The sequence below is a fragment of the Temnothorax curvispinosus genome, unplaced genomic scaffold (assembly GCF_003070985.1).
Source record: "Temnothorax curvispinosus isolate PA1 unplaced genomic scaffold, ASM307098v1 QBEX01007652.1, whole genome shotgun sequence".
NCBI lineage: Eukaryota > Metazoa > Arthropoda > Insecta > Hymenoptera > Formicidae > Temnothorax > Temnothorax curvispinosus.
The window spans coordinates 139,800-164,984 of NW_020217432.1; the positions used below are offsets into that span (position 1 = coordinate 139,800).

Genomic DNA, 25,185 nt, shown 5'->3' on the forward strand with positions numbered 1-25,185 from the left:
ATAATAATGAATGTAACGAGGCTAGGACAAGCTAATTAAATACATCTTTGCACAGACCATTATTGTATCGTACAATGACGGTCTATCGTATACATTTCCATCACACAAATTGCGCGAGTTCGAGAGCAATGATGCATCATAAATAATTTTTAATATCATTATATTCAACCTCGAAGAACAGCCACTCGCGCGCGCAACAAACCGCAGTCTCTCCTCGTATATATTCCTCATACATTCTGCGTAACCAAATTATGGCTACGCGGTTAAGTAAACAAACAGGGGCAGACAAGAGAAGGAAGAGAGAGTGGGGGAGGGAGAGAGAAGAGAGAAAGACAGAGAGGCGCTCTATTTTCCAAGCGGCGATAAACTCGCCAATCTTATTCCTCCGATTTACCCAAGCGGACTCAAGCGGCGGCAAGATTATATGCGAATTCTCTTTTGCGTATAAAATAGAAAGTAAGATGAAAGAGTATGCAAACGTTGAGAGCAGGGAAAACTTGAAAGAGACAAAGATGGAGAGAGAGAGAGAAGAGGATGAGATGAGAGCGCGCGTCTCGTATAGAACTATAGAACGGTATTTTCGATTAAAATGTGGGAGAGAAACATTCTTCTCCTCGTCGATTTACATATCCCCCTGTTTGCTCGTTCACCGCATAATTACGAAAACAATATCTAGGAAGTTTATGGCCGCAATATCACGATTTGCATTGATCGTGAATCGTATAGATACTTCATCTTGATGTGAGTATATATAAAGTTATTTGCGAAGAAACGCCCACTTCCCTGATCGTGAATGATCTCTGAAAATAATTTTTGTTTCTGATCTACGTTTAAGATATCTTATCCCTTCGCGCCGATTTACTTCATGCACGATAAACGTTTAATTCCCGCAAAACTATCTCAACCGTGACACAAAGGACTGAGGCAGAATAAAAAAAAAAAAGAGGAAAAATGAAATTACGCAAACGCTGGAATAATTTTTAAATTTGTTATTTTTAAATTCATTATTATACGAACGCAAAAACATGCTACGTTTATAATAATTCTATGTAAATGTAAATTCAAAAAATGAAATAATTTGAAAATAATATTATGATTAAAAGTTTTATGCGCGTTAAAGGTCAGAGGTTTTTCGTAACGAAACATTGAATATCGAGAACGTCGAGTATTTTCAATTTCACGTTTCTCTCTCTCTCTCGGCTGGGATTAACGTGCTTAACATAATATCGTGAATTTTTGCGCGATCGACTGCGATGCGTCATATGCAAACGCACGTGCTGGCGCGCACTCGTTTGAGATACATACATGCATGCGACCGCGTTTCGACTGGATCAAATTGACGCGTGTTATTTCCAATGATAATAATGTTCTCGAGAAATTCCGATCCCACGGTATCTCTCTTCCTTCTCGTTCTATCACGTTCCTATTCATCTTTCGGTCTCTCCCTTCCCCTTTAACGAAAGCACACACGCACGCGTGCGAACGCGCACGTGTGCGTAATATGCGCGAATAATGATTCTTTCGAGGTTCAGCGCGAGCGCAAAATGGAATTCCAGTAAGAACTTAATTCTGCACCAAACAAAATTAAAATTTGTATTATAGCTTCTATTCTTCTTAAGTATAATTTTAAGATTGCAACAATTTAATGTAATAATAATATTTAATTGTAATACATTTATAAATTGCAATTGTAATGAATATATAATGTATAATAAATATCTTCGTTGCATTCTGCTTTACTGTAAACATTTGGAATGAAAATCATATTTTTAGTCAGCGATATTTCATTTTTAAATATTAATTTTAATATTTTTAAGATCAATTTTAAATATAAATTTGTATAACACGAATCGAAATTCGACGATATAATTAAATTTAAAAAATTTAAATACAGTTATCCACAGTATAAACAAGCTTAGTTTAAAAAAAGATATTGTAGAAAAAGTTACTGCGCTCGATATTATATGTGATAAAAAATAACTCGGTATTTTCTTAGAACAAAATAGAACTTTGAATGAATGAGCCATCATTCGCTGACCCGAGATAGCCTATCGAGATAGGACTCTTGAATTCGCGACGGTAAAATCTGTTGTTGCCATTCTCGATGCGACATTATGCGCGTCGCCGTATCTCTTTCCATATAATGTCCTTTGATGCATTAAATTTGATAGTTTTATACCCCGTTCTTGCTCGTTAATATTTTTTTTGCGTCCTGAATACAAAATTGACACACGCGTGTGCGTCCACAGAGAAAACATATAGACAGTACAGTAATGATCAAAAACAAATAATTAGCTGTCTGATGTGAACTTCAGAATGCCTGAATGTTTTTCTCTCAAACGGCACGGTATGTATAATATTTATTTGCGAAAGTGCGCGATCGCGAGATTACGCGCAACGCGTAAATGGAACGTCGACAAATTTTTTTTTCTTCGCGAAAGTTTTTGTACAACGCGGTACTCCGCGCGCGCGCGTACGCATCGTTAAATTTAATGCAGAGTTAAAAAATACACAAATAGAATAGAAAATGGCAAAAATATAAATGCATGCAGTTTCGCGTATTACGGGAGATATCCAGTAGAAAATACTAGAATTTTAAATAATATAAAGTTTAATTCAATTTTTTAATTAACGTAACGATTTAATAATTTTTTACGTAACGTGACAACTTTTAATTTGAAGCCCGAGCGTAAGAGACTTTCAATTTCAGCAAAGCGCGCTACGATAGAAAAAGATTTTCCATCGAGCAAGCGTCATCGATTATTCAAGTCACCGCGACAGAATAAAGTAAGTTTGCATTGCGCGAGAAAGTTCTTAGGTTATGTTGTATATTGAGATATACAGATACACATGATGCTGCGGCTCAATTAGATATACATTCCTATAGATTGACGCTAAACAAATGGCCGTTTACGTCTTTAATACGACCGATGCTTTTCCTCGAGCGTTTGCGTGGCTATACGCTATCGGCTGACTCATCAGAAAATTACTGCACCAGCTGTACGGTCGACATGATAGCGCATTGCTAATTAATTATTTTCTCGCTCAGATAGTACGTCATCCTTACACAGATCAAGTTTTCGGCAGGACTGCCGTTATCAGAGAGAAATCGCAAATCGCGCGCGCGCGCGCGAGAGAGAGAGAGAGAGAGAGAGAGAGAGAGAGAGAAAGAAAGAGAAAGAGAGAGAAAGAAAGAGAGAACATCAAATTGTTTAATCAGTTAATTTTAATTAACATACAGAAACGCACCGTACACAAAGACCCCGCGCATTAATTAAACCGTCGCTCGCTATTTGCTCTTTCCCCTCTCTTTCCTGCTTTAATTACACGCCGTGGTCTCGTCTCTCGGCAGGTTCGTTGTTTTTTTTCCCGTGTTCACGCATAATCGCGACGTGCGGTAATGATCGCGCTCTTCTCTCGCGGATATAGAGAAACCGCTTAGAGATCTTCGAACTCTTACTCTCGTCCGGCCGCCCGCTGCTTTCCTCGTTTTATCCCACGCGGAGGGCAACGTGTGTGTGTGTGTGCCTACCGGGGCATACACGCATAAAATGCGTCACCGTCCGTTTTGTCACTGTCACGCGCGGCCGTGTGTGCGTGTGCGAACGATGCATCGCGACACCTGTAAGTCGTGGCACTATAACGCACTATACGCACGATGGAAAATGTGTCGCCGACGAGAGGGTTCGCTTGAGTATGCGTTTACATTCACGAGTTGCGCGTGTAAGAGGCGCTAAACCGCTTTTGCAGCGGCGGTACGCGCCGTACCGACCGAGAAAAGTTCTTGAACCTGGGGCTTCGACGGTCGTAACAATAAAGGAATTGATTAGACGAGGGAAATTACGAGGGTAAAATGGAACTAATGAGGTCGTTTCTCAAGTAGTTACGCTGGTCGCGTTAACAAAATGGATCGAATGTATTACAAATTCCAAAGCAGATGCTCTCAAAGTATGAATAACGATATGAAGCATTTAATTGCAATCGCGATGAAAAGATTCGCGTCTGTACACAAAAGCTTGCAGAAAATATAAACGATAAAAAGAATAAATCGGATATTATACAATTACGTTTGCTGAAGTTAGTTATTGTAGCTATCTGACGTTTCGTACGTACATTATACTTCAAAACACGAGGCAAATTCTTCGCGGTAAAAGCAAGAGATTATTCATGCGAAATGTAGGATACGCTCTCGCTTCATGCTTTTACTTCAAAACAACTGCTTTTACTTTTATCTCCTACTAGAAGCATTCGCTCCACTTTTATTCGCATGATCCAATATTTTGCGCCGCGAAAACAAAGTAATGCCGATGAAAATCCCGAAACAGTCGCGCGGATCGTATTGTTCGTATTAATTGGTTTTTGGGTAACTGGGAAGATTATATTTTGGTCCACCGGCGCACACACACACACACACGTGCGCGCGCGCGAAAAGGCAATCGCGTCCTTTATATGGATTCGAAGTATTTCCACGGCATGATATAATTATCGATGCTATACGAGTCATTTGTAAAATTTTCGAGAACGATTCTCTTTCGAACAGTGTGAAATAATATCGTTATCAAAATACAGATCGTTATTAAATTATAGTGAGAAATAACCGCTTTGGGTCTGAATAGCGAGGGTCGCCTTTTTTTCCTATTATTGTGAAACCCTCGCCGACCGCGTCGGCGATGTTTCGTCCGTCGACGGTCGCGTCGAGCGGTCTACGCGCGGACAATACTTGATCGGCGCGGCAAGTACCAAGGACGGTACATAGGCGTCTGCATTAGTGGCCGCGAGTCTCCGGCCTTTCTCTATTTTTCGACCGGTCACACGTAAAATCAAAAAACTCGGAGATGAGAAGCTGGCTGGGCGCAGATTACGTTTAATTCGCACGAGAAAAGCCCGGGTCTTTGGAACTTCGTCGTGCCACAGAAATATACACGCACCGGAAAGAAAAACAAACACCGCCGGCGATCACTTGGTGGATCGCGTTTAGGTGTAGAGGATTTTTTCACTTAATTTTGGGGAGGTTCTTGCGAAAGAATTTTCGCAGATTTTACGTCGCAGTATTATCGGCAATGGGAGAAGCGACGGAAATTGCATTTATCGATCATCGAATACCAATTGTGTGTATGTATACACACATACATACACATATACATATATAGCATAGAGTCGTTGCAAATGGATGAAAAATATAATATTTTTCAAACGACTAAAATACATTTGTAAAAATATATTATTTTGTATCGCGCAAGTTGAATTTCGTTAGACTTTCATTTCTACTGTTCTGCTGGAACACTTATTATAAAATACGGAAAGTATGCACACCACAGCGATGATTCATACAATATACATACTTCGCGATAGGCAACGAGATATTCCTTTGAGCGCGCGAGTTACCACTATATTTACCAATAGCAAAGCGCGGGTACCTCGAAGGATTTATTAAACGAGCTATTTCGTCACTGAAGATCGTTAATAAGCCGTTTATGATAAATACATTTCTACTCTTTTCCGATAATAAATGTTAATCGTAAAATATCTCGAAAATAATTCTTCGTTGGTTTTTGTTCCTTCTTAAAATCAATCGATTGTAAAACGAGCGATAGAAAAAGCCAATACGAGTAAGAGATTCGCGCAATAGAAACATTAACGGAGGGTGAAGGCGGCATGGCGTTGATCGCCGGCGGCGAGACATCGATTTGTAAATCGTAAAATATGCGTCACGATGCAGAACGCCGAAACGCGTTGCCACGCCAATGATTTTAAACAGACTGCAGCCTCGCCTGTATCACCATTGGCGTATAACGTCCCGCTAATCGTTACTGTGTTTGCCGTCGTAACACGTTACCCGTTTACCACAATCATTTCCTATCGAAATCGTTATTTTCGTTTAACTATTACGTGCCTGTAACCAAATGTGATATTCCAAAACTAATCGAGTTTTGCAAGTACAAAGAAAATGGCGTGGCGCGTATTTTGCAACGTCAGTATCTCGACGAGCATAAGTAAATAAGTGGTTTGTTGCTTTTAGCATGACTCTCAAAATTGAATGTACACCATGTTCAAAATGAATAATTTAAATGTTTAACTATCGCTTTTTTTCTTGTTTAAAACGTTATCTCTGAAATAAAATCGCGCAAATGCTTCGCTCGCATTATTTATGATTAGAGACGAAATAACGTTCGCAAAGCTTAATCACTGTTAATAAAAAGTTTGTCATTTTATTTTCCATTATTCTCATATTTTTGCAGCATGTACATTAATACGAAAATATTTCACGACTGCTTAATTAAAAGCGTTGCGGACGAATATGTAAATCATAAATAACATATAAAATAATATATAGAGAAATACACTCGTATTTTCGACGAAGCACTCCCATATTAAGCCGCGCGGTATTCTACATTTTCCATATTTTCGTTATCATAACTGTTATCTCTTTAGCTGGCATATTTATTCTACCTCGTACGCGCGCAAGTTATATTTCCGGCGCGTAACGGACGGGTAAATTTCATAGTATTTTTAATGACGCATATACTTCGCCCGAGAATTTTTACTAAAACATGAAGAATGTTTTGCTAACATCCACCATCGTTATGAATGAAAAAATAATTGCGCGCATAAAACGCGGCGATGTACGATCGATATGTTTCGATTTTAAAATATTCGTTATAGATATTACCGTCGATATATGTTTTGTCTCGTGTACTATCGAGGAAGAGGTAAAGAGAGAGAGAACATTAGATTTCATAGTAATTTCATTAAATTGAAATTAAGCATGCAACAAAGTATTAAGATCTGTATCACCAACGTGGCGCCGCCATTTCGTTGCCAAATGAGATCCTACGTGCCCCTCGATCTCTTCTCCCCTAGTTTTTCTGATTTCTTACAGTGGGAAACGATATATCGGTGTGGCCGTTTAAATATTTTGAAAAAATAAGAAAGTAGGGCGTACAAGATATTTCGCGAGGCGAAAAGGCGCCCAAGATAAACTCGATGTTAAAATTTCGTTTATCTCTTTGCGACAGCGAACAAAAATTTCCGTAGGAAATATCTCCACGGAACGTTCCGCGAAGTTTATTCGCTTTTGTTCTCGGGCGCGCGCTGTTTCGTCGAAAATTTGCCTCCGAATGAGGAACGCAATCGCCGAAAAAGACGTTTTCGAATGCTCGTCGCTTTGTGCATTCACGCGCAAAATGTTTCGCGACAGGGACACGCCGCTCACGCCGGAGTATTTAATCCGTCGTTTCACTTGACCGAGATTACGTAAGCGACAAACTAATCAACCAACAATGAAAGTTATTTACCGTAATCCATCGGGAAAACGCGCGTGGTTTTGACACTCGAGGGAGAACGTCACGTATATATCCCTCTTTTTCTCCACGCGCGCGAAATTATTATCGATCGTCGTCCCCCCCGTTGGCTAAATTGCCCGAATAAACGCGTCTTTTGTTTTCGCGTCCTCACGTTAAAAAATCTTGGTACTCGCATGTATACTCGGATTCTCACGGGGGCATTTTCTCCGAGCACTTATACTTTAAAATAGCAAACGGTGTGCCGAGAAAACGACGGAATCCGGGGCTGAACTACTTCTCAAACCTGTGTGTAAATCTTTCGACAAAGAGAATCGCACACGTCGAATCACGGTCAATCTTCTATAATTGTAGTGTTTTAATCTCGAGATTGAATGACTCTGCCGTTTATCCGCGTTAAACGCGTGAGATCATAACCATGACACGCGAATTCATCCCCGCGCGCGGTCGATTCCGCTCGCGGGAGCTTAAACAGACCCGTAACGTTACGCGAAGTTTGGACGTATGTGTTTGGTAAATATTGTGTGTAGCGCCAATCCTAACGCAGCCTTCGTTTAATTTTGCAAATAGCCTCGGAACATCGCGGAGGGAATCATTTCAAAATCAAATTGAAATAATATCCAGACGTAGAAAATATTCAAAGTACCGGGTTATCGAATATTTTACTTTATTATTCGTCGATTAACATATTTAAATATCACAATTTGATTTCAATATTTAAATATTTGCATCGACGAAAAATTAAAAAAAAAAACCACACATTCAACAAACATATAATGAAATATTTTAGTATTCCTCTCGAAGATACGAATATCGAATATAGCCGCATGAGGAATCTCGTATATTCAAATTTATTCGACAAGTTCGAATAATACAATTATTTACATATTTACAGCTCCAAAAGCGGAACGACTCGCAATTCTACCGCCGTTGAGTATCAAGCCGAAGATAGGACGCCAGCCCTCATAGCGCACGGAAGATTTCGATCTCAGCTCGTCTCCCTCCATCTGCGGTTTTAATAAAGGCGACTCTCGAAATATGCATCTCATGGACACGGTCCAAACGGATGCGTACAATTATTACTCCGCTTTCTCGGCGCGCGATTCGCAACGCGAGTCGGCCTTCGAGTCCAGCAGCCATCGTCAAGTCAGTCGCGAAGCGGGAAAGATTTCCGCATTGGCTTGTTGAAGCAGAAGGGGGAAGCCGCTGATTGTACTAACTCCCGAGAGGGATGTCGAGGGTCAGGTTTAGAGGCTGTCGACGGGCGGACAGAGATCCGGGCTGTTTTCGAAAGATACACCGTACAATGGCTGGATCCTTCTGAATATCAATTAACATGAATTACGTGGGTACATGAAATTCGAAACCATAACTGTCATATATTCTCTCTCTTTCTCTCTCGTGTCTTGCAGTTCCATTCTTAAATTCGCCCTTTTGTCCTGCTCGCTTCCGCTCGGAGTATTCGATTTGATCGATCAAATGTCTTGATGTCAATTTATGAATGATCGGCACGGCGGAAAATCACGATGGGATAATGCGCGCGTGCAACGCGCTAGATCGCTTACAATTACGTAGCCGTAATCGCGTTCTCGTAATTACTTGGAGGTAAATCAATCCAGGAGAGCGAGTTTATCTCGCTCGATGCTTGTAGCGCGTAATCACGACGAGATATCGTATTCGGTCCTTCTCCGCCCACTCCCCAGGCTCTCCCTCCCCCCCAAATAATTCTCTCCAAAGTATGATAAAAGATCATCGACCTTAGGGTAGGGTCGTTAGAAAAAGGCAAGAACAGTGGTCGAAAGAAGAAGGTGCGAGGAAGGATGCCTTCAGTCAGGGAATTCGTCGCCGTGAAAAGAAAGAAACAGAAAAAGAGAAAGTTGGTTTCACGGTCGGAGAATGTCGGGCCTCGAGTATTGACAATGAATAGTTTTCTTCCGCAGCGGAAAGCTGGAGAGGGCGAGCACGAGAAAGAGAGAGAAAGGAGGGAGAGAGGGAAATAGAAAGAGAGAAAGAAAGAGAGAGAGAGAGGGAGGGGGGAGAAGTGCAGCTTGGAGCTAGCGATGTGAGGAGTAGTAGTAGGAGATGAGACTGGTAGACGAGGATAAACGGAGAGAGCAACAGAGAGGGAGGAGGGAGAGGGAAAAGATAGAAACGGGAGAGCGAAAGACGGAGAGAGAAAGAGAGAAATTTGATAGGTGGGGTGAGTTACCATGGAAACGCGTCGTTCTCTCCCATCCAGACTCGAATAAGGATATATAGGTATACATGTTTACACACGCTTGCATTATATACACACGTCGGGCCGTAATATGGTGTAAGTACCGTGGCACTCGTACGGGAGGTCATATTTTATAAGGCGATTTCTCGTTCGGGATTGCGTTACAACGTGTTGCGGGATTTAATTTGCATTTTTTTCTTTTTCGGAGGACAGAGAGAGAGAAAAAGGAAATTATCAATCACGACCGGACGTACGTTTGAATTCGTTCGTTCAGAGTGTGACCGCGTAAGGAAAATCTATCGCGAATAAATTGACAGTTGAAAGAAATGATCGAACTCCTGAGATTTCTCCTATCCGCCTCGTGAGCTTCGACTCATTCGCTTTGAGCAAACGTGTAGCGGATTGCGACGCGTTCAACACAGTGTGGAGCGTGCGCACGGGTACTACTTAGCATTTATATTAAATTAACTTTCCTCATTTTCATAATGCTCTCGAGCCGTGGCAAAATCGAAATTACCACTCCATTGTAATTAACCGTGTACTAAAAACTTAGGTAGGTCGCAGGAAAAAAAAGAGAAAAGAAATAATGAAAACGACACAGAGAAGCGACGTTTGTTCGGCAATAAAAGTTACAAAAGTTACGATTTTCGAGAACAATTATTATTCCGATCGCGGCGAATAATCTCGCGGATTAAAATCGTCATTAAGATCGTCAACGCGCTGGTCGAAACGGAAAGTAAGGTATAGCCCTTCGATCGTTCCGTGCCGACGATGGAATTATATCGCGTTAATTGCGCGAGTGCCGTCAGATAATTCGGTTTGCCCGCGAGAATTTTCAAGACGAATCTCATCAGCCCCTCATTTACCTGTCAAAGGTGGAAATCAGAGGCGTCGCGTGTAAAGATGAACGATTCGTAGGTCAATGGGGCCTTAGGGATACTCTCGAGGAGGAATACCGCGTTCTCTCGTGTCTTCCGGCCGCGCGCGCGCGCGCGCGAACGCCGGACTCCGGGAGAGCGCATTGGCGTAGACCGACGTCGACGGAAATAGAAATTCAATAAATTTAAAAGCGATTATGTGACACACGCCGACGTGAATTGCCTGCTCAATACGGACGAAGAGAATAGACACGAATGTCACTCGACGTAAATCACGACTTTTCGCACGGATATATCTTTTATGATCTCTTGTATTATAGAACTCAGATTGGTCCTGTAGCTTGTTTGCAAATTTACCGTGAAGTTAGAATAGAAAAGTGTAAAAAGTTTGCTACGTGAGCGAGGAATCTGCACTGTTAAATATTATAAAGGACGAAATTTAAATCAATACTTGAAGTTAAATGACATTTTGTTGTTTTTAACTATTATGTGTGTCGAAATTTATTATTTTAACACAAAACAATATTATTTTAACTATACTTGGTTTGGTTAAATTAACGACATGTTGAGTAGGAGCAATGACGATTTATATAAATGGTTTAGAAATGACTCAAATTGAGTATAATTTGACATTACGAACTTAACAGTATTATATTGCAAACAATATTATTGCATAATTATTTTAATTTGTCATACTCGAAGATTTGAATAAAATCGAAAAGCGTTTCTTAAAATAATAATGATTTATCGTTTTTTATTGTATTTTACACTTTCGAAAGATATGTAGTCGTGCAACGTTAAATAATAATTTATCTCATCAACATATGTTAAATTACTTAAATTTTAGCTCATAAATATTTTCATCTTGAAAATACTCGCAAATGTACGATGTGAAGCATGCAGAAAAGCTTGCCATAATACTCCAATTCGTTGAATACCCGGCGTATATATGTACGTATATGTACATATATGTATATCGATCTCCCAGGTCGAAGGCGAAGAAAACAAGCGGTATAACCGAAGAATACTCTATTGAAAACTCGTCGGATGAGGGCTGGATCGCGGCTTAACTTCAAGAAGTGTAACAGAATATCAAATTTCTGAACCACAAATGCATGAAAGTTTACAAGTAATTGTGAAATAAATTGCAATAAAAAAAATTACAAAAAATTAAACATTATTTCCAGATTAATTAAAGATATTTCATTATTTCTTTATTATTCATTCGTCTATTTCAACTTTCGGTATTTTACGAATTTATTTTTCATAATTGCAAATTCCCCACATTTTTGTTTTTTAGTGTAATATATGTTCTCTCACATTTTTGTTTTTTAATGTAATATATGTTCTCTACCGGCACAAGAGCTTTTATTATTATTAAAAAATATTTGCCTCATTTTTATTATTACATGAATTATTATTAGTTTTGACATACAGTACCTGGCGAGGTTTTTCAGCTTTTTAAGAGATTAAAAGACAAATATCGCGTTTCGGGACTCTTGATAATTTACTATCGGCGTCCTCATGCGCGCATCATTAATGAGGGACGTGATTATTTCTCCACGTGTTAATCTTATTGTCAAGCTTCCCTCCCCCCTCGCCTTATTCGTTAACAATCTATTTTGCTCTGCGCTGTGTGCAGCTTCCCCCGGAGCGTGAACTGGTTTCGAACGAGAGCCATGCCTTTTACGTTTTCTGGTTTTTGTGCTCCTCACAGAGGGAGACAAGGGCCGACGACTTTTAATGGACGACAGGGCAAGCCGCATAGGCGTAAACCGTGATTTTATCTTTACTTGTAGAATGACAGAGATATAAGACCTTTGTAGGTAGTCACAGCGTGTCTCGTATTGTTAACTGCGATATGGTAATAATGTCTAGAGTCATTAAAATAGATTTAATGGAAAGAATTCTTTCTATTTTTTGTCCTGCAATTTATCTCAATTTTATTTACATGTTTATGATTATAAAATATTTATTTTATAAACGGCGTACGTTTCTATTTCGGATTTAGACATATATGTACGTCGACATTGAGTTTATCGTTCTGCTCAATGATAGGTTGTGCTAGAGAAATAAATGCAATCTTTCAATAAAGTGAAATTCAAAGGAAAGGATATAAAAGTTGTATATTGTATATATATACGCACACATACATATAGATATATAAATATATCACAAATGGAAAATTGAATGAGACTTTCTAGGGCGCAGCGATTCAGTCTCAACAACAAAACTAAAATGGAAATGTCTATATATATTCTTGAACAAATAAAAGTGCCATAGAAATAACGATTTTCGTGTTATTATAAATATAAATTTATAAAAGTTTCTTCTCTCTGATATAACTTGTATATGCTATTTTAAAAATTTTAATTAAAAATATTAAAATGGATATTAATAATATGTGTGCAACATATATTCGAGTATAATTTTAAATTTAATATATTTATTTTATTATGAAAACGTGTATTACAAAAATGTTAATGCATTTTGCTAAAGGTTATATATATTTATAGCAAAGATCTGTTATAAATGCGAAACTGATGCTGCGCAAAAATCCCGATTTGCGGAAAAACACACGTAATAAAATCGGCGCAGCAAAATCAATTACCGTTCAAAATTTTCATTGTTCTCTCTGTCCGTTAAATAATCGGTTTATATTTGTAATTTTTCGACGTTTGTTAACGTTTTTCACTAAAGATCGATATGAAATAAATGGACAGTAAGCTGATACGCAATAGAGCGTGTACGTGCTTTTCATTCGGTAGATGATTATCGAAAGCAAAGCTCAAAACACGTTTGCGTGTTCGAGCTCGTTCAAATGGTTCAATACGAAAATGAGGCCACACCCGGGCGGGACACTCTGCGATATAAAATAATACAGATCCAATTGCTCCATTTCGCCGGATAGTATCCGATGACTGAACATTCCATCATGCATACGCTTCAAACGCTAAAAGCAATGAGCTTAAAGAAAAAAAAAACACCATTTATCGCGAGATTGCAATCAACTTCAGAGAAGGAAAAAAGTGACCGGATCCGCGCCAAGTATACGCGTATAAAAATAAAATGTTTCGCGAAATGTGTATTCATAAGACGTCGAGAAACTGTAGCGATTTTAGCGCAACGGTTCTCTCAGTCGATTAGACGTTATTTCGGAATAATAGGTGTAACGGCCTTTAGCGTTATACCTTTAAGGGAAAAAATAAAGACGGAAGAAAAAGTCGTTTCTTCGGCGAGCACAAGGTAACGATCCTCACAAACGAGTATTGTTGGTATACGTGTGTGTACGTGTGTATAGCCGTATATATACGTTAAAATGTACTGGTGAGCGTGTAACTCTCCGCGCCGATAATACGCAGAGTAAACTGGCGACACCGATGTTGGTATAGACTTTCGGAATTTGTTATCACTCCGCCCATACCGCCGCTACAAGTAATCATTTCGCCGTGAAGGAGAGAGCATCGGCTTTAAAAATACCGGGAGAACGAAAATAACCGGTACTCTTGCGACCCGGGGCTTTAAATAAAATCTCCGCGCGAGAAAAATTGCAACCGCGAAAATGTTGCGGCCGGTCGATCCGCCAGTCGAGGATTACGAGAATCGGCGAATATATTTTGCGGCGCGGTTAAAAAAGCGCTATTTCGAGCATTTATATGCGTTTGTCACAATTAGAGTACGGATTGTATGTAATCTGCGCGAGCGATAAATAACGAAATTAATTTACCGCGTGTAAACGCAAAAGGGTATACGATTACAATATTACATCATTTAATAATATTCTTCAAACGATTTGAGACGTAAAAGGTATAAAAAGTGCATTTTATTTTATACACGATATGTTTTATTTAATATATTGAATAATATTCCCCATAAAAAATACTCATCATATATTAGAGATTTAAAAATTGTTCGTATTTTAAATATTCATTTTAATTAACTTTATATTAAAAAAAAGATACAAAGTGTGCAACATAACGTTTCAAATGCTATTATATTAAAAATGTTTAAAAAATGTAACTGCACTCTCTTTGATGATGAAAACGTCATGAAATCTTTTCGATGGGCGGTAACTTTACCTTTATCCTGAACTCTCGTTAAAGTAAAGTCACGACTTTTATGAAACTTCAAGAGATTTAATTCGAGAATTTTCCATTCAATAAATTTCTATTTTATTCTTTGCAAATGTATATGTATATGTATATATAAATGTATATATACAATATATCCCATATTTATATATAAAATATAGAAAAGAAAACTGGAAAGTTTTTCTTTTAAATTTTTCAGTTTTTCTTTTAAATTTACGTAGGATAAATAGAAGAAGCTAAGAAAGATGAGAAAGTTGGTACAAAGAGCGCGCGAGAGAGAGAGAGAGAGAGAGAGAGAGGGGGGGGGGATGATGGAGAGAGAAGTGCACGAGGAGGACAGCAAGGAGAAATCCCTACCACATTCCTGTAGGGAGAATCCGTACAGTTGTTGGAGTTGGTCAAAAGCATACTATACATATACAAGCAAGCGTGCGCGCGACTATGTATTAGAATTATCCAATCTCGTCAAAGGACTGCGCGAGCTGTACACGGAATGTACAGCAGCGTGTAAAATTACATTGCCTCTCTTTCGTGCTCTCCCCACGCCCGTATATCCTCCCCCGGTCCTAATATCGAATCATGCTTCGATTATGCTATGATCGATAAGCCATAAGGGTAGTCAACTCGATTTGGGTAACAGACGTAACGGCGCGAAGAACGGGGGCGCGTTCTCTTCCGCGTTTGTCAAGTCCGACTTGATGCGAAATTACGAGAGAGAAAAGGCGGGGGCGCAACAATTTGGCCGAGCAACGGCGAGCTTAATGTTTTGTAACAACGCCGGACTTTATTACGGAGCCAAGCACTCCGCGCGAGACTCGTTCGGCGTGGAATTTTAGCCCCCGACTCCGGGGTAATTTAATGCTGCATCGATCGCCGGGGCCGCACGGGGAGCCGTAAATTCGAATTTTAAACAAGCACACCGCGCTAATGATATTAGTATAATAATTATTACCACGCCCGTGCGATACGCATTGAGCTGCGAGTGCTGCGTCTGCGAGAATGGCACACATTTCGTGGCACAAATATTATTTTCATTTATCAGATTCGACGTATCTTCACGCATCTTATCTTGCGACGTTAAACGTTATTTTTATGTCGGCGTCAAGCAAAATAATCAAAACAATAAAAAATTTAAAAGTTAAAATGTAAAAAAGAGTAAACTCGCTACATGCAAAATGTCAACAGATGTATAAATCAATTTATCGATAAATCTCATTTTTATTATAGTCGAGAAATGGCAAACGAAGAATTGCAATTTCCAATTCCTAATAGGTAAAAACGAGAAAACGCATAAAGTGGAACTGCGGATAATCTCCATTAAAAAAAAAATCGTAAACGTAAAACTGATTATTATATAAATGCGATTTCTAATTGTTATAGCTGTGAATTTTAATGAGATGTCACAAGCAGAGACAGCATTACGCAACGTACGAGTTCGCAAAATCCCCGCCGACCCTCGATCGAAGAATCATAATTGGCAATACAATATACCTAAACCATGCTCATGACATGAATATGCCGACGTATCTCTCACGGTTATCGGGGCGTCTCGTTGGAATTAGCCGATCGGACAATCTTGAAAATGATGGAAACAGTTTGGGCGAGCAAGTCGCTCGCGGTGCGGCAACGTAATAAAGCTATTAGCGTAATGTTACGCGCAAACTTCGATGGAGTTACGTTACGTTTCGAGGAAACGCCACGTCCTTCGACCCTATCCGCCTCGGGAGAATGTACACGGCATAAACTTTAGTCCATCTTGCGAAAATTACTGATCGCTGGGCATCAAAATACATGTCTTCCTGCATTTAATCGTACCTATGAATCAAACTCGCATGTTGCTAATGATTAAGAACTATGTTTATCGACGAGAAACTTGAAAGCGCGTGGGATGGAGTCATCGTCATCATTATGCAAAAAGGCAACGTAAAATTATGTAGATTATTTCTTAAATTAATCATTAGCATGTTGCTAATGATTAAGAACGATGTTTACCAACGAGTTGTGAGAAACTTGAAATCGCGTGGACGATTTATCATCGCTAATACAAAAAGACAACGCAAAATCGTGCTAATTAATTTCTAAATTAATCTGTCCTCCAATCCTTGTTTCTACGAATAGAAAAGAATAAAAAAAGTACAACGTCTAGTGTAAAATACGAAAAAATTTACTATAGTATCCAATGCTTTTTATTCCGTCCGCATTTCGGTGTTCGTGGGAAACATATTGTGTATTTAAACGCATGAGCGGATACACTATTAGTAGAGCAAGTTCCGACAATTCCACGAGGATCTCATCCCGTTGATCGTAAGCAAGCAAAATGTGCTTGAGATGCTTGTGAATGCGCCTTAAAGAACCGCTGCAGGTATCACAAATGCACACCGTGAAAGTGGCTAAGACGCGTATACGTACACGCGTATATACACTCACGGTGTAGACACTGGCTCGTGTACGCACGTACAGACACACATGTATGCGCATACACGCGCGTATCGTCAAGACGTTTCTCGTCTGGGTCGTTCGGATGCTACCTGCAGCAATTTAAAGGTTAACGTCGCTGGAAGGGCCGACGCTATCCTCCGTATCATCATCGTCATTGATATCGCCGCTGTATCTTGAGATGGTTCGGGTGAATCTTCAATATTGAAAGACGCCGAGATTTTTTTAAATTAAAATCTCATTTTATTGCTTCTTTCGCGTATTACCGTGTGTCTATTATAATAATAATAATTATTCCACAGTTGTCTCTCATAAATCTAATTACAGAAAATTACCGCATTCGAGATAAACTTTCGCGACTCTACATTATATAGCGCTCGTAATGATGTGTAAATTAAGCTTAGTGAGTTTACCGGGAATACTAATAAAACGTAAATAATTGTGGTGTTCAAAAATTAAATAAAATATACGTTATACATTATACATGCAGTACCTATACACATTTTATGTTTTAATATTATATATATATTATAAAAGCAGTTACTTTTTATTTAAGTGTTTTATTAAAATGTTTTATTAAAAATTATTAATGTATCGTAAAGTTTGTGAAATTATTTCGAAATCTGTTAAGACTCTATAAAAGTTCCGCAACTTGTGCAGGGAGAGAGGAAATATCCCGGAAAGAGTGTGGAAGGACAAGTGGAATTTTCGCCCATTTCCCATCGCGCATCGGGAAACTTATCGAATGATTCTTTCCCGATTCCAGATTCGAGGTTTGCGCAGTGGGAGGGAGGTATTAAATTGCCAGCTCCTGTCATAATCTATCTCACCTCCGGCCGGTTAAACTTGGCTAATAATTCGCCAGATTGGCGCCGGCAGTAGGCATGCGCAACAAAAACCAATAACACTACCTCTCCTTCGTTCTCTCCCTTCGCTCCCGGTTACCCGGTACAGTGGCTCGGACTACCTCTCCTCCCCCGGTTCTATAGGTTCTCTTCGACACCCCCGTGGCCTATCCCCCTGTCCTCGTTTCCCTTCCCCCCCAGTTTCCATGCCCACGGTCGCCCACTCTGCCAACCATGCCAACCACGTTGCAACGGCAACGCGCGCACCAATACCACCGCGCGCCCACTGTACTGTATCATAGCAAAGCGCACACGCCGAACTGCATTCGCATAAATCCACTCGAATGCCTAATACCCGCCAAATACCGGTATCGCCGGAGAAAAGCGGCAAAAGCTATGCTTTATTTTATTATCTTGAGGGATTTTATCCTCGTCATCGAGACGGACGATGATGGGACGAGAATCGTAAGAAGGTATCTCGAATCGAAATTAACATTTTGAATAACAATGAAAAAATTTCATTTTAAATCTTAAGAAAGCACGTACGAAAAATAATGTACTTCAAAATCGCGAAAATAGGTTTACGTAATAATCGAAACTATGTGGGTCGAGGGCCGTATACCGAGAGACACAAATGATTAGAATGGGAAGGATATTGCCGTGGGACGCGGCCGAAAATCGATGACCGACATGTCCGGCGTGTCGTCCAAATCCGAAACTTCGCAACGATCGACCACTCGTTGCTTTGCTAATTCATCAAATCGACTCGATGAATATATTAATTGCCTTGTTGTAACACAACGGTGGCTGGCTGATGAAATTACACGTTCATTGACCTTCTATCGACGTGCGCTACTCTATTGTGCTTTCCCGATGCAAACACAACATGGTTCTTGAATTGATCGATTAATTAAATTTACTAGACACATCGTTCAATAGGATGCGTACGATTAAGAGCTCCGAATCAATTTTTGACATTATTTTCTAGTTATTCAACTGAAAAATCCAAATCAAAACGAATCGTTATGTCCTCTGACAAAAATTATTTTTGCACATACACATATATATATATGTATTATTATTATATGTATCAAACTCTTTATTTCGCTTAATTCACCGATATCGATTCGCATCAAAGTGTCGATACTTGAAACAGTTAATTTTCCTTGCGTTAAGCTTTTTCTCTAAAAATGAGTAATCGTTCGTATTATTAAATCGTTCTTTGAGAGGTCAGTTTTTTTTTCTCTATAATATTACGTCGCTATACATAAGCGAAGTATTTCAATTTTCTCGTTAATGAGGAAAGTTGTGACAATAATAATGATAATACTGGTAACTACGTAGACATTGTTGTCGTTAATGAGAAGAGCTTGGCTAATGATAATGTCGCAAGGAGGAGCGTTATATAATGTTGACTTATTCCCGTATACCTATCGTATTTAATACCTCCGTATTCCGCGTTTTCCGCCTTGCATTCAGGAAACTAAATTATCTCAATGGAATATGAAATTAGATATCGGATTCTATTTCCATTGTTTATACTGCGAGAAACACGAGCGCGATACATATGAAAATATCTGATTTTTAATTGACAGATAATAGAGAAAAAAAATAATAATCACCGTAAGTATGTCCCTCGCAGTTTAATTTTAGGTTCAATTAACGTAAATTTTCAGACTGCCTTGTCCTTTTAATGTAATTACTTTTCTATTTGTAATGCGGGTAACGCAACATATATCTCGTGAAAACTTGTTTTTGCGCGCGTGAAATAAAATCTCTAAAAATAAAATTTTTACGAGATTGAAATCATAGGAGCGGGCAATGTGTATAAATGTAATGTAATTTCATGGATTGCAATTTAATGCATATAGCGTACATATATAAAGTACATTTTGCCATTTAATTGAATCGCCATTAAATATTCGATGATTCTATTAATTCTAGCTATTCCATTTGAGTGGATTTAATGCACGGGGGTGCATAGAATAATTATATTCCGATAAATATGTATTTTACGAAGAAATTTAATATACGTTTTTCGCGTGCAAAGCTCCAATTTGAGTAGCTTAAGCCGCGGAAATTCAATATCGCGGATTTTGCGAGTTGCAAAAGAGAAGGAAGAAAAAAACCGGAATAAAATTTTCGACATTCGTCAAAAGGCGGACCCGCCCGAGCGGCGAATCTTAATCGTGTGCGATCTCTCGTTGTGTGACGGGCTTAAGAGTACATTCACCCGTCGTGGATTCTCCTCCGTCCTCCAGCGGCCGAACAACAACCGCGTGCACGCGAATTCCACGAGTTTTATTTAGAACATCGAATTATTCTAACGTGACGAGTTCGCGCTCCCGTACTCCGTGCGGGCAAAAGGAAAAAAAAAAGAAGAACGGAGCGATGAACACACATACGTCGCTCGTAGCGCGACGTATGTAGACAACACCGCATGGCAAACTCGCGTGTCGACGGTGAGGGGCAGGAAGAGGAAAAACTCCGAAAACAAAATAAGCGCGTTTTGCTTCTTTCGCGCCGCGAACTCGAGATTCGGGACGCGAAGAATTATCTTATCTCCTCCGGATCTACTTCGGGGATTGAACTTTCCTCGTCTGCGCGTGCCTATTATAATGTACGGCGAAGATAATGACACGCGTAATTGCTTTATCGAACGAATCGGGCGGAGGAAAGAACGAGAATTTTAATTAAAATTTTGCACGCGCCGGATAAAAATGCATACTTTCGCCTGTGCTGCGAGCAGGCGAATTAAAATTACGAAAATTACTTACGGGAGGAGGAGCGGGCGCGCGGTGTTCTTTGAACTATTACAAAGTAACGAGGCGGGACGCGCGCGCGCTATCTTTTTTTCGTTGGTAGGAAAGTAAAATCGTTGCTGCATCTGATAAAGGCCAGGCGCGGGCGCGCGCACGCGCGCGCGGGGACGTATATATTGTATATACGCGCGAGCGTGTCGGTGTGTCTCGTACACATACGTAAACAAGTCCGTCGCATTCCACGCGGACCGGGTGTACCTGCTGCACGTAATCACGCTCGAATAATTAATTAGCTTATTCTGTATTACTTAGACAGAGTTAAAAACGTCTCGCCCGTCTCTAAACTGGCTAAACTGGTAGAGAAGAAATTTTTCATCGTATAACGAAATGTTTGTAAAAACAAACACGGCGGCAATTCGGCGAGATAATAAAGTTTTATTTTCATTTCGAGCAATTTAATTAAATATTCTTTCACGTAGAATTTAATAAAATCGTCTTATCGCGCAGTATTCTGGATTCTTTAAAGTCGATTAACTGTACTTCCGACAGCTACGTAATGGGAACAATTTAGAGATGTAATTTGTTATAATATCCCGAGATAGCTCGATAATACGATATAATAAAATAATTAACGTAAAGTCACTTTTCATCAAATTTATTGTTAAAAGATTGGATTAACGAGAAAAATACTTCCATTGTATTGTATAGAAGAGAATTGATTTAATCTTTTCAATATTCTCAGATTTATATATATATATATATATATATATATATACATATATATTCGCGAATTAGTAGTAATAATGTTATAAAATAAATGTTAACCGTAGTTGGAATTTCTCATGACTTCACGCAAACTAGTAGTGGTTACTCGAATAGCAAGTTTCGCGAAACGGATTCTCGTTGAGTTTGCGCCAACTTTCGATTGGCAGCATCGTGGAGTAAAAATAGAGAATTCAATGTAATCAACTTTGAATTGCGGAGTAAACAATCTCGATAAAATTTTAATTAGAACCGAACCGATGGAATAATATAAAAGTATTATTGCAACGTGAATGTCGATTGCGATAATACGTACGTATAATTATTGGCTAATGCAACCGCATAGGTTCCGTTCCAATAATCAACTGTATCGTGCGAATATTGCACCTGCACTAACATTCCTCTCCGTTCGAGATTAGTATATAAATTTATTAGTTACAAAACTTATTCGAGCCATCTCGGCATTACGAACTAAATAATAAAGGAAATATTATTGCGAAATCGTTAAATGAAACCATTAAAATATTTCTCAGAAATTATTAGAATACTTTTTGTTTTTATAACGTTTGTATAACGCGGCAATGGAAATAAAAGCTTTCGGAAAATTTTAGTTCTGAAAATGTACATTAAAATGTGTTGCAAGAGAAGGAAATGATATATTATTATATTTAAAACAGCATATTAATATATAAATTATTATTTACACATGCACACAGAATATTCAATTAGCACAATTGATTTATTTCGTTTAAAATATAATAATTCATATTACTGTATATATTCCAATTTTGAATATCTCATTACAGTTTGACAATTTTGTGAAAACAGTCCTCAATTGTTCCGTTCTAAATTCATGACAATTTGTTTCTCGTTATGAAGTAACCGAAAACCGAGCCAGCAACTGTTGGACCAATATTTTGCCTCGATAGTCAAGATGAAGCAAAGTTCCCATCCCAGTCGTGCTCATCAATCACGTCAATTACATACGACATGGTCGATTCGCGATAACACGCGCGCGCGCTCGCTCGCACGAGAGAATGAAAGGGCAAGATAGACAGACAATGCATATCTCTTTATACAGATATAAAGCGCGTACTAGAATTTTAAAAAAGTAAAATAATTAGCGATATATATTACTTTGGGGATAAGACTATAGGGAAGCGCCACAATGGCGCCGACTTGAGATAATGCTTTCTATCGCGTTGTTCGACATAATTATCGGCGAGAAAATGTTCAGTTCCTTTCTGGAGCAATTACGAGGAACAAAGGGGTCAAAAGTAGCAGCCACAATTACAGGTTTCTATCTCTAGTCGCCTCTCCCACTCTCTTCTTCTCTCTCTCTCTTTCTACTCTAATTGTAGATTATATTCTACCCTGTTGTTTTTTAAGAAAGTGGCCATTACGAACAATTTCTGAACTCGCACGCGAACTCGAAGCGAACGACGACGCGACGAAGGGAGATACTATAACGCTACCGGCGGCGTCCATAATATTATTCCCTGCATCAAAGAACCGTCCGCGCGCACCCTCCCGTCAGCATTTTTTCCTCCCATATAGGCTACAATTGAGAGAAACAACATTTCTCTTTGCTGTAAATCGACCTATCCCCTCGTCGCGCGCTAAACGCGATATCGATCATCTCGAGGGAGCGGCAAAAGACTTCGATTCGCGGTTTTCAAACAAGGAGGAAAATACGAAAATGTTAAATTCGATAAACAGCGCGTCGGCGGAGACATTATGTGTATCCCGCGCGTTTATAGTTAATATACAAAAGTAGAAAAGGATCAAAGACAGCATTTCCGAGGGGCGGATACTGATTACAGTCGGAGCTGTCCCTTCCGAAATAATCGGCCCTGCAAACAGTGAAAATGACGAGCGAAGGGGTGCGCTTAATTGACGATGTCTCAATGGAACAACAGGGTAGAGCGTGACGACCCCAAAAGCCACCCTAACGTCAGGCGAGGGGTCGGCCGAAACGGCTCGTATCCTTTCAAGCCTTCGGAGTGGCTTTAAGACCATGCCAATATTTCACAAGTTTCGTTTGCCTGGCCTTTCCGCTCGCTTATTCGCCCCGAGGGCGCTCAACGTGTTTCCGCATATTTGAATAATGCCTCTTTCGTGATTCGCGTAATCGTGCGCGATTTGATCTCGCGCGCACGGAAATAGTTACATTGATGCGCGATGTCCGCGATTACGTGATTATTTTCGACCGCATATTATGACGCAGCCGGCTGAACTAATGATACGTGTAGCGATATAAGGACAATGTATATATACATATTATACGGGCGAATATACAAGAACATTTGAATTTATATTAGAGCAAAATAAATAATTTGGGTGTACGCGCGCGTGTATTCTCAACGGGAAAGAAGTCGATATATTCGTCTATATACCGAAATAGTGAGCGGCGTTCTATGAAATTTCCATAGAGTCATATGCATCGAAATGGCACTGACGAAATAATACGAGACGTGAAAAAATGATAAGGCCGAAGCAACACGCGCCAGGTCCGTTATCGACGATGGCCGGTAAAGCAGAAATTATTGCTCACGTACGCATGTTAGCGGTAAAGTGCTGACGAAGCGATGTTGAACGAGCTCCATTCAAACGAGGAACTTGTTTCCAAACCGTTTCGAAACGTATTTTTCAGAAAACGAAAATTATTATACATGACAGAGCTATAGAAAGCTTAAGAAAGCAGCTTGTGACATTTGTTAAAGGGATGAGACACACATTTCCGAGGAAAGCTCTTCAAATGAGAATTAAGGGATTAAGAAACGTCTCGTTGAAACGAGCTTTACGTGCGTCCGCATTTCATTTGGTCGAAAGTATTTGTCACGAAATTCGTCACAAATCTAATCCTCGGTCGTTATAGATATCTTTTAGGAAACATACCTCGCCGTGCGTGTCCCTCCTTCCGTCCGGCGTGTTTTCAGGTAAGAAGTAGAGCCGCAAGGACGCCAGAGGCTGATTCGGTCCACGACTGTCCATCCACAGTAGCTGAAGCTCGCCGATGCTAACGAGATCGGCATCGCTCCACAATTTCGTCAGGAAGAAACTGCCGAGACGTAGGACACGACCGCTACTTATCCTTACCGCCTTATAAAATGTGTAAGGGCCGTGGCTGAAGCAAGCACCGCCCAGTAACTGAAAAACAATAAAGAGAAATTCGTCAATATTCATGTTTAAGTCATTATCCTCCCGCTGCGAGCGTTATGATGTCCGGCAAAAAAAAATGAAAATTTTCGTACACAAAGAAAATATATTCTCTCCCATATAGTTTTCCGCAACGTCGCTTCTAATAGCACACGCTCGCGGTACACATGCCATTTAATAATTATTCCCGTACCATTATTAATATTATAATTAACATATATTAATATTTAATGAGAAATGTGTTTGAATATTAGAATGTATTATGATGCAATATTAATCGGATGATAAACAGGCAGGATATATATATTATATGTATATCCATTAAAACGCGACGAATCAGCGCGACAAAGAGCATCGAAAATTCGGTTGCGGATCAATTTCGTGGAATATTCGATTAAAAGACATTCTCTTTCATTCTTTTCTTTCCCCCTCTCTCTCCCAAGCCGGTGAGAGCACGTCGGCTTTTAAAATGCCATCCCCCCCGAATACGCGCGACCGTCGCGAGAGAGATTCGCGGCGGGGCGGGGGTCGAGACCGCGGAAAGGCGAGGGTACGGCTCCCCGGAGGGTATTTGCAGCGTACCGCGGAGCACGAGACACGTGCACACTCGCGCGACATTCGCACGCACACGCGCACGCACGTATACACGCACGTGCACGTACGCACGTACGTGACGTGAGATAAACTCGGACGCGTTCGTCGAACGGGAGGAAATCTTCGCGCTAAAAGTGAC

General features: G+C 39.7%; 1 protein-coding gene across 1 annotated transcript in view; it reads right to left on the reverse strand.

Moving 5' to 3' along the window:
- LOC112457237 (AT-rich interactive domain-containing protein 5B-like) overlaps nt 1-24,377 on the reverse strand; it is a 102,565-nt gene extending 78,188 nt beyond the window's left edge. Inside the window, exon 1 of the mRNA XM_025020163.1 lies at nt 24,192-24,377. Coding sequence (XP_024875931.1) covers nt 24,192-24,287 — 96 coding nt within the window. The 5' untranslated portion in view covers nt 24,288-24,377. The remainder of the gene's footprint in view (nt 1-24,191) is intronic.
- Between the last annotated feature and the right edge of the window lie 808 nt (nt 24,378-25,185).